The sequence below is a fragment of the Mobula hypostoma genome, chromosome 11 (assembly GCF_963921235.1).
Source record: "Mobula hypostoma chromosome 11, sMobHyp1.1, whole genome shotgun sequence".
Lineage (NCBI taxonomy): Eukaryota > Metazoa > Chordata > Chondrichthyes > Myliobatiformes > Myliobatidae > Mobula > Mobula hypostoma.
Window position 1 is genome coordinate 48,851,979 of NC_086107.1, and position 16,434 is coordinate 48,868,412.

The following is a 16,434-nucleotide window of genomic DNA, read 5'->3' on the forward strand; positions in this document are numbered from 1 at the left end:
GTGAGGGCATTAGAGCACTTAGGGTCAATGTCACCAGACCTATGCATATTGTGATGTCATGGAATTGCCTGGATCACCCAGTCGTTATGGCATAGTTGATGGGTGTTTGTTGCTATGGTGCTGCAAATCATTTGATTTAATCGTTGTTTTTCAAATAGCAAGGGGTGTAGCAGTTGTTTAAGGACTTTGTTCAAACCTCAAGTCTCAAGTCTCCTGGAAAAAACAATTGTTCCTGTACATGGTTGGACACTTCCCCTGAAAGAAAGTGATTGGGAGAATGAAAAAAGGACATTAAGGCAGGCAAATAGAGGGAAGAAGAGAAAGGGAATAGTTCTCAGTAGGAGATCATTTCTGCCTCGGGTTTTCATGAAGCAATTCTTCTATCTGAACTTCAGTATGGCACAAAGTATAAATACATCTCTGAACCTCAGCCACAATGCAACTCCCCATTCAGTCGGGAGAAGGGGTTGGAATGGGGTCTGGCCCTCTTTACGTAGTGGTGGCCAGGCTTTTAAACTTTGTGCCCTTCCTACCGAGATGTACAACTATTTAGGAGCTCAGTTAGCCTTGTCAGATTCTACATTGGAGCCAGATGATCCTCACAACTTTTAAGGCACTATTCTATTTAGTCCCCGCAAACCCAAGATTTCCTCTGTGCCATTGAGAATGAGAACATTGTACTTGTTCACCACAGACCTGTTAGACACATCCTTAAAAAATCCATTCAAATTCCAATCACAGGAACCCAAATGGAACTAATCCTTAAAAGAGTATCACACACAAAATGCTGAAGGAACTTAGCAGGTCAGGCAGCATCAATGGAAAGGAATAAAGAGTCAAGTTTAAGGTGGAGACTTAAAGAGTATGCTTCATTGTCACAATGCAAACTGTTACCAGAAAATAAATGTAAATTTTCATGTTTGATGGCTAAGAAGTTGTCTATTAATAGACTGTCTGGATGTAGAATGTCACATAGAATTGTAAGATATTTCACTTCAAGCAAAGCTTTCATGTATTTTAAAAATAAGTTACATTAAATAAGATGCAAAGGGAGTTTTACGGGAGACATGACATTACCTAGAACATCTTGTTGATTTATTGTGCAGTCAAAGTGATATAAAGTTGTGCAATTGCATAGCAAATTTAATGTTACCTCAATATTGTGGTTCTTAATTTTTCAATTTTAATGTTTCATTAAACGATTATTGCAAAGACAACATGAGATTTTAAATATTTTAAATTATGTGTGGCACTTTCCAATCAAGTAAAAATTCCATTGTACAGAAACCGATTTGTGCTGGCCACGTGTAAATTACATCAGTTGGTTTTTAATAACATTGTATTAACATGCCTACTGTCCCATAATTCTGATTTATGCACACCTACTTCGCCTTACATGATGAGTTAACATAATACCGTCACATTAAAACTCCCTTGGGAGTTATCTTTCTCTGCACCCAATTCCTGTTTTTTTTTTCTCCTTTTGGTAAGCAAAGCTAAAGTAAACGGCATTTACCTGCAGCTTTTCAGTGAGAATGTAAGGTGCTTGCTACAGCTTGCAGATCCTGGTTAGCTCGCTCAGTAAGATTTGCAACTCAGACCCTGGGGCTGCAGATTGTAGAGCTCATCTTCTCCAGCCTATACCCTCCCGTAGCTGGAAGGGATGTTAACCCGGGCTCAGAGACAGAGAGAGAGAAAAAAAAATCCCCTGAGATGTTTACCACTTGGGCATTTACTAAAGCTCCGTTACAGGGATGGTATGCGGTCTCCCTGATTCAGGGCGCGTTTCCTTTACCCCATTACTTTTGTAACATTGCCCAGAGACAGTGAGTTTCTTTTAACTCCGCTCCAGGGAAGTAGGTTCCTATTGGTTTGGGGTCTGAGATGAGACGTCGCCGTTTCATATCCGTGCGTGAACGGCACGGGAGGTGGGTGCCGTTGAGTTGAGGGTGGGGCTGCTCATGCGATGGGGAAGGGATCGTGCTGGAGGTGCGGTGAAGGTTTTTGTTGGGGCTGCCATAGTTGATGGGGCAAGAGGGGCGGGAGAGGGATGTGCCTCTGGTAAGGGTAGAAGTGTGGGAGTGTACATGGTATGGGGAGAGGATGACTTTTTCTCTCTGTGTGTGCCTGTTCGATTTCCAACCACACCCAATTATATAATATAATCGCATCCTTGTGAAATTGTACTACAGTCGAACGATGTCGCCATGAGTATCTTGCACCCTATTCCGAAACTACAACATTAGAGTTGATCATTTTGAAGATAAATTACACCAAAGGGGCTCTGGGGTTCTAATGGGTTTCCTTTCATTCATCCTCGCGGGAGGAGGGGGCGTTGTTTCGTGGATGTCTGCGGAGTAAGAATTTCAGGTTGCATATTGTATACATTCTCTGATATTAAATGGAACCATTGAACCTTCCGCTGTGTATTTTTTTAACGTTTGAAAAGTTAAAGAATTATCCAATGGTAATAGCAGAGGGAAAGCCCACTTAGCCCATCCCACCTGAAAAAACAAACAAGTCAGCCTCTGCAGAGAAATGTCTGATCTAAGATAATGCGGGGAAATGTTGTGGTCCCCGTTAATATTTCCCCAGTATGACACTTTTAACGCTGCAGACCTTACTGCGTGCTGAAGTCCCACAGAAATCACGCGAACCTCAACTTGCTCCTGTCCTGCATACCCGGTACACTTCTTTGAACTGCTAACTTTAGAGGACCTTTTCTTCTCTCTCTCCTTCCCAGTACTCTCGGGAGCTTGAGACCAATCCGCGTTCTCCCCGGATCGGGTTTCACTATAAGATCAGGGCATTTTCAGCTGGTGGGGTGCAGCAGATCCGACTGCTTGTCAAAGCCACCAAAGGATCTCCTTTCCATCCTTCGCGGTAAGATTCACAACGGCCTCTTCCCTTTTTCCACAGGAACTTTCTTAAGATGAAGGCCAATCTTTAAAAAATGGAGAAGTTTTCATGTTGAATTGCAATGCGATTTTACCAACCTATATTGGTATAAATGTGTAGTTTTTTCCCCCCTAAATAGTAAGAGCGGACTAGTTAGTGGTAGGTGTGGCAGAGAATTTTATGACGGGCGACAACGTCTCTGTTCTGGACTAGTTCTTTCTTGGAGAGTAACTTGTACTGTTAGTATCTTGCTTGAATCCATACGAGTGAGATGTGTCCGCCAGATCTAAGGATTTAGAGAGGACAGGATCTAGTTCGAGGTACAATGTGGTGGGAATCTATCTAGTTGTTGGAAGTTGCGTATTTCCAACATCTATAATAAAACTCCGCCCTGTGGTCCTCCTTCTGCGCCGAGTCGGCCTAAAATACTCGAAATGGGGAAGGTAAGGAAAAGAGAGTTGCATCTAAGGGGAAGCCTCGACGAGTGCGTGGAATTGCACGCTGCTCTGTGGAGTGGGCGCGACGCGGTGTGAGGATGACGCCGCTTGGATCTCCCGTGCCAACGGGAGGACCGGGATTTCGCTGAGGAGCTGAGTGAAGGGAGATTAGTGGCTTAACTCTGAAGAGAGGGGAAACGGTAGTAATTGAACGCTGAGATTGTTCTACAGGAGCAAGTTAAAAGATAATCGACTTTGAAGTGATATTATTATTGAACCGTAGAAAAGAAGCAGGGAGGAGGCTAGAGATGAGAGAACGGGAGAGGCAACAGATGCAGGAAAACATTAATGTTCAGTGACAGCTTTACAGTGGAAGAGTTAAAAATCCGTTAGTCATCTGCCGTCAGAGAACGTAACACGACAAGGCCAGGTACTAAAAAGCGTATTAGAGCACAGGCGTTATTCAGGGCACGAAATGTTTTTTTTTAAGCTAAACCTTGAGTAAGTTTGAAGTCCTGATAACTGGGTATATGGTGATGAATCCAGTAGTTCAGAAAATCACATTGATTAATTTAGCGTCTCGGTACTGTATAGCGAATGAAATGTTAATAGATTATCACCATTCATAACTCTTAACCCAGAGCTGTGAATGAGGATTGCAAAAGACTGAACCCCGACTTTCTGTGAAAATGGCCTGAACCGCCTTTTAAATGGGAACAGAGTACTATATAAATGGATTCTGACATTAACAGCGTGGCTGCGATGAAAAGGTTTGTTGGTGAATGGGCAGCAGCTGCCGCTTCGCCGTGTCTCAGACGCGGATTGTCCTACTGGACGTTAAAGAGGCATCACCTAATTAGGAAGTAGAGCGGCTGGGCAAGAAATATCCCAGTGATCGCCAGAAACTGAAGACGAGGAAATCGGATCTTGCAAAAGCAAGATTCAACATTCCCAGCTGTTGGCTGGGACTCTTCTTGCTGATCTTTAATAAAGGTGCTTATAAGTGGAAATATATTCAGACGCTGTGCCCTTTGCAAAGGGTATCTCCAGGAGCTGCTCAGGATGGTTCTTAGACGGACTTTTCCTTTGTCTCTGGCCACAACGCAAACCTATTTAGTTATTTTAAAAGACGTAGGATATTCTGAGTAGTTCTGCAGGATACCCACTGTTGTGGGGTGGGTGACGTGCTGATGGGGTGGGTAACATATGAGCTACGTTTATGTAGTTGTGATGGCCGGCTGACAGAGCGGTGCGGGAAGAGGCACTTTATGACAGTTACATTTTATATGTGACTGGGCGCTTTTCCCAATTCATACTGTGTGCTTACCTGCATAGTGTATGTAATGGTTGTTACCGCTGTCCTTTACATCCGTTCAGAATGAATCCTGTTTTGATTTTACTGGCGTTAGATTTGGAGGATACAAACCCCTCTAGTATGTTCCTTTTAACAGTTTTCAATGTTGTTTCAATTTTAAATGCAGGAAAGGATACGCGCTTTGCTGGTGTGTTATAAACATATTACAACATCAAAAGTTAGGAGGAAATTTTGTATATATTCTTTGGGGACGTAATGCTGTGTCTTATGAAACAAAATATCTATTTAAAAAACAACTAAGGTTTCAGAGACATTTCCTTTTTTCTCGCTTCTTATATCAGTTCTATTGCTATGTTCAAAAGCAGCCTTATTGGATTTCCACCCCCCCCCCCACCACCTGAAAGCTGAAGGGTTCACAATGGTTCTCCATCCTGATGCCCTCATGAACACAATCCAAGACTGCTCTTAGCACTGATCCAGGCACTACCCACTCCTAGTGTGAGCCTTCACACCTAAGTTATAATTATAATGTTTTATTACCTAAATTTAATGCCTTTCATTTGGTTCTAAGTCCTAAGTATTGCTTTGCCCAAATGAAATAATGCAAGTGTGTTGATTGTAATTCTCTGGCATAAATACTTTTGAATGTCATGGATCAGTTGGGCTTGGTCTCCCATTGCCACACTTAACTGTATCGACATGGTGGGGCTTTGTCATGGTGTCCTGTGGTCTAAGTGGCAGGGGGGCCTTGGGCATACATTGAAAAGGGTCAATTCCAGAACTTCACTGGTGGCCTTGACAGGCAGTAAACCCTTCCATATAAATAGCTGTAAACACTCAAGGTCATCTTTAATAGATGTTCTATATTTTTCTCTGTCAGAAATTTAAAAACAACTGAAATTGAAGTACATAATTAAAAGTTAAAAATATACGTAAGTGACAACCCCCCCCCCCACCCCATCACCCAGGTGCTCCAACTTCCTCACGCATCTCAGGGACATGCTGGTTATTTGGTTCACTGATCATTGTAAACCACTGGTGCTGTGAGTGGGTGGAAGGAGGATCATGGGGTGTTCAGGGGCTCATGTGAAAGCATTGGTTAGGGAATAATGTGAGGGAATGTGTTAGCTATGACAGCTGGGCTATATAGTCAAAATATCATATATATATATAAAGCATTAAACTAAAATAAATGTAAGAATTAACTTTGGCATTAATCTGAAGTACTATAGCCCATGGAAATCAATGATCTCATGTTGGACCTGATCTGGTGCAGTAGCCAACAGCCAATGTAAAGATGGAGATTCTCTGTATGATGGTTTCACAACTTCAGAAATCAAAGGCACTTAAAGGAACAGATGAGGGCATTTACCAATGCAAGCAACACTCAAGTTCCTTCCAAGCAAAATTACAGAAAAAAAAGAATTTAAACGTTCAGTTACAATATTTGGAAAAATAGTCTGACAATCAACGTTGTTAAATTGTTCATTGTAGAAGACTCTAGCCTAGTCTATAGACACACCACTCAGGAAACTTATCGATTTGGCCTTTGAAATCCCTGACTTGTGGATTTGGCAGCGTTTGTATAGAAGTGGGGTGATGCCACAATATATATGCCTAAACCCTGATATTTCTATTGGAATCTCTGGCAGTGGTAAACAAAATCAAACCTATTGGACTTTATTTATGCTGTTTCAGATTTTAATAATCCTAAGAGTATCTTCCAATATTTATTAGCTGTTCTGTAATATTTAATGCACATTTAAGAAAAGAGTGCGTTTTCATTTCTGGATCCTAGATTGAGGGAAGGTTTTAAATGTTTAGCTGGAGAGCGGTGTTCCATTGGAGTTCACCTCTGACATTAGCAGAGATCTGAAAGGGGAAATTGACACCACAGTGAGTTTGAGGTCTCTGAGCTGCTTTCCTTAAGGTCAGCGGTAGGGAATCATCACACTGCTGACCATGAAAGCCATCCAATTTTTGCTGATAGCAGATGGTTTTGATGTGGACATGATTGATGGGTTTCTTGGTGAAGTTGACCCAAACAACCAGTTTTGTGTTTTAATCTGATCACAATGCTTGGCTTTATCAAAATATTGCAGACATTTATTTGGCAATTTTCTAGATTTGGCAGATCAACTGTAAGTACAAAATGATAATCCCAGCAGCACGAGATGGGCTTTGAAGAGAGAATATGGTTGATCTCCATCACTACATGGACAGCTGCTGATGTTGCTATGCAGATGAATATGTGGCCGCAGTGCTCTCTACCCTGTACTTTTGGTGACTATAAACGGTATAAGCTTTGCGCTATTAATGAAGGTGCTATTTCTGTCTGGTGGTTTTTATTACTTGAGGCATACTTTAAATTGCAAGAGCAAAGGCAGTGCTCCTTATATGTGTGGCCATTCTAAGACACACTCTCTCTCCTTCTTTATTGCAGATCTAAAGGGCCCAGCTCAAAATGTCTGACACTGAAGAAGTGTAAGTATTTATTTGAGTTTAAAATCGGGACTGGGATGGCCCAGTTGAAAGGGATGAGTTCTATCCTATTTCACCGCATGTCAAATAATGTTTCATTTTTATTTTCATTGTAATTCTTAAGTTGCTTTATATTATGTGTTATTTGATCTGTTACTAACTTTGTTATTTTTTCTCATCTGTTACAGGTACGAAGGTAAGTCCATTCAGTCATTTGTAAGCAAAATGCGGTCAGGTGAGTTTATAATCTACATACGCACATTCACATACTTAACAATACAGAAGGAAATCGTTTCTGCCAAAAAATTCTGTGCTGATTCTTAATCCATGATCCCACCAGTCCATTTCCTCCCACTTTCCCTATAACACTGCAAATTATTCTCGCGACCATCCCAGCAGACAGTAAGTTCAAGATCATTATTATTCTACAACTAAAACAGTTTCCTTTACATTGTGTTTTTATCTTTTGACCAAATTGTTAAAATACTGGCCCTGGGAACTGCTTCCCACTATTTATCCAATTTAAAACAATCACATTATAGAATCACAGAGTCATACAGATCAGAAATGGTCCAGATTGGACCAACACATCCATGCTAACATTTTTGCCATCTACACTAATACCATTGCCCACATTAGGACCATATCCTTCTAACTGTCTTGCATCTTTAAGTGTCTATCTAAATGCCTCTTAAAATTGTAAATGAACCCGATTCCACCACCATCTCCCGCTTCATATTCCAGATATCAAGCATTCTTTGTGTAAAGAATTTAACCTCAGATCCTCTCTAAAACTACTTCTGTTTTCTTGTGTTTGATGCCCCTACCAGTGGAAAAAGATTTTAACAATCTACCATGTTTGTGTCCATATTGTGACCAGGTCACTCTTCCTTTGTTCCAGAGAAAACAAGGCCAACTTGTCTGATCTTTATCATAGTCCTTCAACTATGTAATAGTTGTGATGGATCTCCTCTGCACTCCCTCCAGTGCAACCATATGCTTCCAATAATGTGGCAATCAGAACTTCACACAATATTCTAAATGCAGTCTTATAAGAGTTTCATAATGTTGTAGAGTCTTCTGCAGGCTCTACAAAACCTTCACTTTTTTCCTGTAATGCATTGCAACAACCAGAACTGTGCACAGCTCCAATTATGGCCTAACCGAAGTATTATATAGCTGCAACATAACTACTTGACTTTGATATTCAATGCCTCCACTGATGAAAGCATGCCTTCTTTAGGACCCTATCCACTTACGTTACCTTTTTTTGGAAGCCACGGACTTACACTCCAAGATCCCTCTGTCCATCAATGCTCCTAAGGGTCCTGCCATTTACTGTATACCTTCCTCCTGTATTTGACCTCCCAACGCACCAATTTTGAACTGTAATGTAAAGAGCAATTTTGTTGAGTTTTAATGCTTAATCTTGCCTAATCTTTTTTTTAATTTCATACATTGGCATTTGTAAATTATTGGGAAAATTTAAAAAATATTCACAACTACGTTTGATCTTGAGGAGGGATTATGCAGGATTCCAGTAGCCCATCTGTTCCAATAATGAACCAACCAGAGTCATTCTGAGCCACAGGACATTTTAAATAAAACCAGAGACATGCAGACTTTACGTGCCAATCCCAATACACCAGTCCAGATTTGGACTGGCTTAATTTTGAATGATTACATGATGACCAGCCAGAATCAAAGCCACTTGCACTGAAGAAGGTGGAGTTTGTGGATTCCTGGCAACGTTTAGATGAAGGTGGGTTTACTTTTTACAGTGTTTGATGTAGTACTACTGCTATTTATTCCCGAGTCCACATAATTAATCTGAGATTTGTAGTAGCCTATTCACTTGTATTGCTGGAGAGACTGGCCAGAAAGTGCATGACAAAGACTTGACTGATTTAGTCCTTAGACCACAGTCAGGGTTCTATTCGTGTGTATGTTAGAAGGGGGTTTCCCACTTGAAATACTGAAGGCAGCTTCAACAAGCCTCTGGAAAAGTCACTGTAGGCATTGAAAATCTAGCTTCATTTTAAAGCTGGTAGTACCTCATTCCCTTTGATTTTGGCAAGTTAAAATCAGTTTACTGGTTTGCTGGTTATTTAAAATCATTGTAACAGTAGCCAAAGCAATGGCAAAGGAATTTGCAAAAATGCAACACTGTCCATTCATTTATTATAAAATTTCCACAAAAATATGAAATGTAGCTCACTTTTTTCAGTATCAGAATCAGGTTTAATATCACCAGCATATGTCATGAAAATTGTTAACTTTATTGCAATGCAATATATGATAATATAAAAAAGACTGTGAATTACAGTAAGTAGATATATATCTTTAAATCAACCACACCTCATGATTAATCAAGACTGTATCGTCTAGCAGTACCCAGTCACAATAATGATCCATTATTGGACAAAGGAATAATTAGTAGGAGTACTACATCAAACTTTTTAAAAGTAAACAGAGTTTCTGCTTGGGAATCTCAACATCCACCCTCCCCAATACAAATGATTTTAAGCCTAGCAGGTAAGCAAGCATAAACACTCAAAATTAAGCTAGACCAAGGTTGGAAGGATGTATTGGAATAGTAAATGTTTGTGAATATGCATGTACATTAACTAAAAATAGAATCAATGGATATTTCCGTTGCAAGTTTTTGTATTATATTAGTTATTCCATTGACAATGTAATCTATAGACCATAGAACTCTGATGTATTTGGCTAGCTTTAAAATACAATTCTGATATCTTAGATTATAAATTACATTCTATGTTCATAATAGAGTGCAAAAAGGTGATCTTTTCAAAATTGGATAGAACTCATTGAATATATTCACTACATTTTTGTGCACCAATGTAATCTTCTACAGAGATATTTCTTTGTTTTAAATTTGTCTTATTTAACCTTGTATTCTACAATTATATTGATTTTGAAAAATACTCAGTTGTTATTTTGTAGTTTTCTTACATAGGATGCTGAGATCTTCTGTAGCTTTCCAAAACTGTCTTTTGAATGAGACCTATTTACTTTGCCTTGGTTAGGGATTTATCTGGGACTTTTGAGGAGGAACAAATTTGTTTTCTCCAATTTACAGCTAGTTAGTTTCTGCACTAGAATTTTGTGCATAGTAGATGTAAGTGGCTGGAAACTTTAATTTTGTCTTGGTTATTCTTAGTCCCATAGCAAAGCCATACAGTGCCATTTGGAGGAGAAAGAGAGAAGAGAAAGAGATAGAGAAGAGTAAAGAGAGGGAAGGAAACAAAAACAAGTTCTTGGTTTCCTATTAATTATTTTTCAACATTCTGTTCTTTCTCTTGGACTCCATCTTGTTGCTAGTTGGATTTTATTGTTCAAAAATTTATTACCTTATTGGATTTGGAAGAGTTCTTTTAGGATAACATCCAAAATATTAGAATCTGCCACTTTCTCTGCACTTGCACAATTAATGCCATCTGCTTTTCTAGGGAATTATTACATTGTTATTAGAAACACTTCAAGCCTTTTTTGCAAACTTGAGTTGGCCAGCCAGATATGTGTTACTATAATTTTTGACCCTGCGCTGACCTGATGTCCCTTTATATGTACTTTTCAGCAGCGGTCACTGAACAAATATCTGAATGATCCCGGAGTGCTCCCGATGTGGCCTTTTATATATTGACGAGACCTGACGCAGACTGGGAGACCGCTTTGCTGAACATCTACGCTCTGTCCGCCAGAGAAAGCAGGATCTCCCAGTGGCCACACATTTTAATTCCACATCCCATTCCCATTCTGACATGTCTATCCACGGCCTCCTCTACTGTAAAGATGAAGCCACACTCAGGTTGGAGGAAGAACACCTTATATTCCGTCTGGGTAGCCTCCAACCTGATGGCATGAACATCGACTTCTCTAACTTCTGCTAAGGCCTCACCTCCTCCTCGTACCCCATCTGTTACTTATTTTTATGCACACATTCTTTCTCTCACTCTCCTTTTTCTCCCTCTGTCCCTCTGACTATACCGCTTGCCCATCCGCTGGGTTCCCCCCCCTTGTCTTTCTTCTTGGACCTCCTATCCAATGATCCTCTCGTATCCCCTTTTGCCTATCACCTGTCCAGCTCTTGGCACTATCCCTCCCCCTCCTGTCTTCTCCTATCATTTTGGATCTCCCCCTCCCCCTCCTACTTTCAAATCCCTTACTCACTTTTCCTTCAGTTAGTCCTGACGAAGGGTCTCGGCCTGAAACCTCGACTGCACCTCTTCCTACAGATGCTGCCTGGCCTGCTGCATTCACCAGCAACTTTGATGTGTGTTATCTGAATGATTTTCTTAGTTTAGAATGCTGAGTTCTTGCTCTAGCTTTCCAAATTGTCTTTTAAATGAGACTTATTTACTCTGCTTTAGTTAGGGATTTATCTGGGAATTTTGAGGTGGAATGATTTTGTTTCTCCAACTTACAGCTAGTTCCTGCACTAGAATTTTGTGTCTGGTATGTAGTTAATGCCAATGGTAAAAACAGGGTAAGTATTCTCAAGTGAGAAATCGACCTTCGTCTGTTCTCTCTGGTGTTGGATTACAGAACATGAAGAACATGAACATGAACATCATGAACATGAACAACATGAACATGAAGAACATGAAGAACATGGGGGACATGAAGAGGGAGGTAACGATGATTCCAAAAGTTACTCTTTTTGTTCACTGTCACATTTTTTCTAACATAATACTACCAAATAACTCCAGTGCTCTTAACATTGTTATATCCAACTTGTGCAAACATTAAAGCATTTTCTGTAATACTGAAACATTGTCTCCTTGATGTTGTTGAGTTATGTGTACATAACTTCTGATGACACTCTGCTGTTTTGCCTAGATATTCTTCTTCTGATTTGAATCAAGGTAGAAATATTGGCAGACTTATTTTAAGACTTACCCTTTCAGATACTGTAGAATTTACAGGTAGTATTCAAATGTAGGAGATGATAGTTAATACTTTTCTCAAGGCTTATTTCGGAATGAATGAATGGATGAGAGCTAGATGTTGAAGCTGGAGGTTTCTTTATTTGGATGGATCTGTATTTTCTTCTTTCCAGAAAGAGATTCCTCTTGCTTTTCTTTTGTCTTCTCTTATTACATACCACCATGGAAGAGCTGGTTAGAGCTTATTTTCTGATTTCCACTTGGTTTGATTTAGTTGTTGAGCTCTCTGAAATTTCCAGTGATACAAACCCTTTGCACAGGTGCAAACATAGGTTTTAATAAATAATAAATATAGTGGAACTCCATTGAAATCATATTCTATTTGAGTGTTAAAGAAGTAGATATTAAAGTGTGAAAGCTTCCAGAATGGAGTAGAAAATGTAGGTTGTTTTTTTTTCAAATTTTAAGTTAAGTCCTAGCTTGTGCTTGAAGCATAAAGTATTTTAAACACTGACCATTAATGAAAATAATTATATTTTAACAGAATAAGTTGTCAATTAAATATATTTACCCAATGTTTTTAATTGTTAAGGGAAAGTGAATTTCTGATATGTGCAATACTTCAGAAGTTATCCACTCCTATATTAAGTTCAAGGATGGCTTATATTAGTTTTCTGCTCCGAATATAATTTGTGTTGGTTTAGGACATTACTGGGTGAGAGAAATAGTTAGCAAAGTGTAACACAAGAACAAGTTGGAATTGGAAATCAAAATACATGTAAAATAAATGTTTGCATATACAGTATCATTATTTCAAATTGGTTTGAGTTTGGAAAGAAGAAAATATGTTTGTCAGCAAGCGTTCTTTCAAGTTGCAGTTCTAACACTTCAGTCTCAGTGTTATAGAATAATAACTGTAAAGTTTTGCAACAAATGTGAGTGCTTTCAAAATGTTTGGAAAATTTACCTTTTTGAGCAGTATTGGACATGCTGGTGAAACTTATCAATCCCAACTTGAAGTGGGGATTCCACTGTAATTACAACTATTTGTTCATATATAAAACTTAAATTTTAAAAACTGGCAATTATTTCATGTTTTAAAGCCCAAACCTGACACTTCATAGTTAGTCCTTTGTCATTAATCTAAACTAATCTGCAACCATTTTGAACCCTTAATGTACCATTCAGTGTAGTCTTTTGACATTCCTTGTGATTTTCCCATTTAACAGCATTGAAATGATTGTGAATTTCGGGTCTAACCTAGCCAAGAATATTTCAAAATGATCTTGCTTTCACTGTGCCATATGTCCCAACAAAATTATACTTCAGACAACTTAACATCAGTTCATAGATATTTTTAAGCTTCAAGAAGAATACAAACAGAATACTTCGAAAATTTGTCAGTCTGTGTAATTTAAGTGCCTTTAGCAAAGTTAAATCTGAAATGTAATGGATTTGGCATAACAGGAATTTCTCATTTGGGTTGTTGCATAAGACATGCACTCATAAGACATTTAATTCAGTAATTAAATCATATTTGTGGATGTTAGGGTTGAGCTAATATGGACTAGTGTTTTGCTTTGTGTGTAGATTTTTCTTTAATTATGTACTGGGCTCTCCAATATAAATCATAAAATGTTTTCTGCCAATATTGTTCCTTTTCCTGCCTTCTCGGTCATGCACCTTCTGATCCCTGCATTGCTGCTTTGCTGCTTGCTGTACGCTAACACCATCCTCAGAGGAGGTTGCTGAAGAAGGTATGTGATGCAATATCTCCTTGCTCACCCGTTACATGGTTATCTTTTACTCTCATTCTCTTTTTCTTCATTTCATCATTCTTTTCACCACTGTTCATTTGTCATCAATCTCCCCTTCCTCTCTTTAGGTACACTCTTCCCTGATTCAATTTTTCTTCAGTGCCCCTTTTCCAGTCTTCCTATTTATATTTTCATTTAACTTTTATATTGCCATTTTTTTCTTTAGTTTTACCATTATTTCTCTTTTTTCATCTGTCTTCCATTCTAAATAGCATCATCATAGTGCAAAGTTATTCTGAGTCCTTTTCACTTTATCTAATTATCTTATATTTTCCTTGTCATTCTACTTCTGTCATCATCATCAATTAGTGTGCAAATTCCTGAATCAGATTTCAACTTCTATCACTTCTGATTATAGTTCCTTATTACCATTATCCATTCAGTAATCCATGACTTCCCAATCTTTTTGTCCTACTCCATCCTTTCTCCTTAATTATCTTGAATGTATAAGAATCTCTAATTATTCCATTTCACTCATTATCCCATTTTATATGATGGGTTACAGTTTCTTTCATTATTAGAATTTCAAGAACTTTTATTGTGAAGAATTAAAATAGGCAATGATAATATGAGCAAGATATTGCAGATACTTAATTACTGGACTATCTTTTGGACTGTGGATAGACAGTTATTGAGTTGTTTGAGTCAGTGATGCAAAGGAAATGGTCCTCTTGCATACTGTGGTCATTTGTTACTTGTTCTTGGTGTTGTCCTTTGTCTGTTGCCTAAGTAACCTTTGCTCTTCAACATGCAGTAGTAATGTACCGTATATTTTGGTTCTTTATATTTGATGCTGCCTGCATATACTTGACCTCTCTCAGAAGCACATGCTGAAGAAGGTATGTTCCTTTTGAAAATCTCCTTTCTATTTATTGTGTCATATCAGCTACATTTTGTGACTCATGTTTCTTGACCAGGGATAATATTTACCCACCCTTTTGGTACACAGAATATCCATGCAAACACATAACAACTGGCTATTTTTTGGCTCTCTACCATCTTAATCAAGTCCCTTTATAGTCACTTGATGCCTATTACTATTGCCCTCAAGTAGAGGCAGTAGAATCTTCAATAATACTTGTAAAATTAAGACCAGTTGGTACCTTGTGAGCTTTCTGGCTGCAATGCCCATCCTGACTTCAGTGAAATATCATCAGAAAGAAAGGGTCCAGGCCCACTTGGATATCCAAAAATTTTCCTCAGTGGAGCCAGGAAGGATTGGAATATCTCAGCTTCTGTTTCTTGTTACTTCTCCACACCCCCCCCCCCCGCATCCCCCCTTAGAATTTGGCATTATCAAATTCGTCACTTTTGTCATTTTCAGGCAATTAATACTTACATGACAGGCTGCATCTTCCTTCAAGTGATGCTTGGGAGTTAAGGTCATGATCTAAAAGCACTGGTGGATTCTTCAATCTGCCTGCCAAAATCCGCCCCAGCTCATGACCCCCCCCCCCCACCATGTCTCGGCAGATAGTAATTTTTCTCCCCAGTGCATGACCTGTGGCTCCCTAAACCCAGATGCTCCAGGCAATACAGCTCCTCGAGATATAGCATGTCGTGGCTGGGGAGCCATAATCAGGTAACTCAGCTCCCAGGGCAGGATCAGGCTTGTGATCAGCTACTGGGGAGGTGAGAGGTTCTGAAGGACCAAGATACAGCAAACCCTGACACCAAAAATGTTTTTTACTTGGAGGGTGGGGGTTGCAACAATGAGCTGAGTTGTCATGTTTAAAATACTCCAACCTGAAGCCAGTACTTGGCGTCGCACTTCATATGTCAGGAAGTCCTCAGGCATCTTTTCCATTAGTTATCCTGAGGTGAGGCTCACTTGTCTTGTGGAAGGCTGCTTCTGCTTGAATAGCTCCAGACACCTACAATATTTCTGCACTATTCTCTTTTATTTTTCAATTCCAAACACAAAGACGCTTAGCTTAGAAATTCTGTCATGGTTGTGGGTTATTTGAACCACTAGTAGCATTAGATCCTCCTTTTTTTAATCACCCAGGATTGTTTTCATATTTCAAGCAAGTCTATCCTGATTTTTAGTATCTGGTTTAATATGAAAGCAATTGTGGATAGCCAACTCGGAAAGGGAACTATTTTATCCTATTCAAACTAAGAATCGGATTAAAATATGTGATTATATGTAAAATTCACATTCTCAGTCATACCAAAACTAAAAACAAACTGAAGTGTAAATGTTACACATTATACTTTACCTAGTGTATAGTTTGCTGTCTTTTAATATTTGAGATCCCTGTGGAATGTTTGTCAACATTCCAGAGCTTGTTCCTGGGCAAAGCATCAGATACAGCTGTAGGAACACATACCAGAGCTTCATACTTGCATGTGGAGATCAAAAGCCTAGACTATTGGCAAGGAACCAGCTTGGAGGTCTACTTTTGTTCTGTCACTCAGACTGATTTTATTCTAGAAATGCCTGCAATTCAAGGATGTTTGAATGATATATGATTTTTTAAATTCACTTGTGTTCCCTTATAAGTACCCTTTATTTCAACAAATAGATGATATATACATATGTTGAAGTGAACTTGAATTTACATAGTGTTAAA

At 39.0% G+C, this 16,434-nt stretch overlaps 2 protein-coding genes and 1 long non-coding RNA gene across 5 annotated transcripts in view; 2 read left to right on the top strand and 1 right to left on the bottom strand.

Moving 5' to 3' along the window:
• Positions 1–2,687, bottom strand: part of prr33 (proline rich 33) — a 37,392-nt gene extending 34,705 nt beyond the window's left edge. For 2 of the 3 annotated variants that reach the window (XM_063062012.1, XM_063062009.1), the window contains exon 1: positions 1,517–1,785. The gene's annotated coding sequence lies outside the window, so the exon portion shown is untranslated. Of the gene's footprint in view, positions 1–1,516; positions 1,786–2,619 lie in introns of those variants that run through there. The other variant, XM_063062011.1, reaches the window with a different exon arrangement.
• Positions 2,688–2,744: 57 nt separating this feature from the next.
• Positions 2,745–7,381, top strand: LOC134353722 (uncharacterized). Its single transcript, XR_010019666.1, has 3 exons — positions 2,745–2,883; positions 7,094–7,134; positions 7,320–7,381. It is a non-coding gene; the product is annotated as an uncharacterized LOC134353722 (long non-coding RNA).
• Positions 7,382–9,647: 2,266 nt separating this feature from the next.
• tnnt3a (troponin T type 3a (skeletal, fast)) overlaps positions 9,648–16,434 on the top strand; it is a 31,133-nt gene continuing 24,346 nt past the window's right edge. Inside the window, exons 1-3 of the mRNA XM_063063101.1 lie at positions 9,648–9,666; positions 11,701–11,787; positions 14,680–14,697. Of these exons, the coding sequence (XP_062919171.1) occupies positions 9,648–9,666; positions 11,701–11,787; positions 14,680–14,697 (124 nt within the window). The remainder of the gene's footprint in view (positions 9,667–11,700; positions 11,788–14,679; positions 14,698–16,434) is intronic.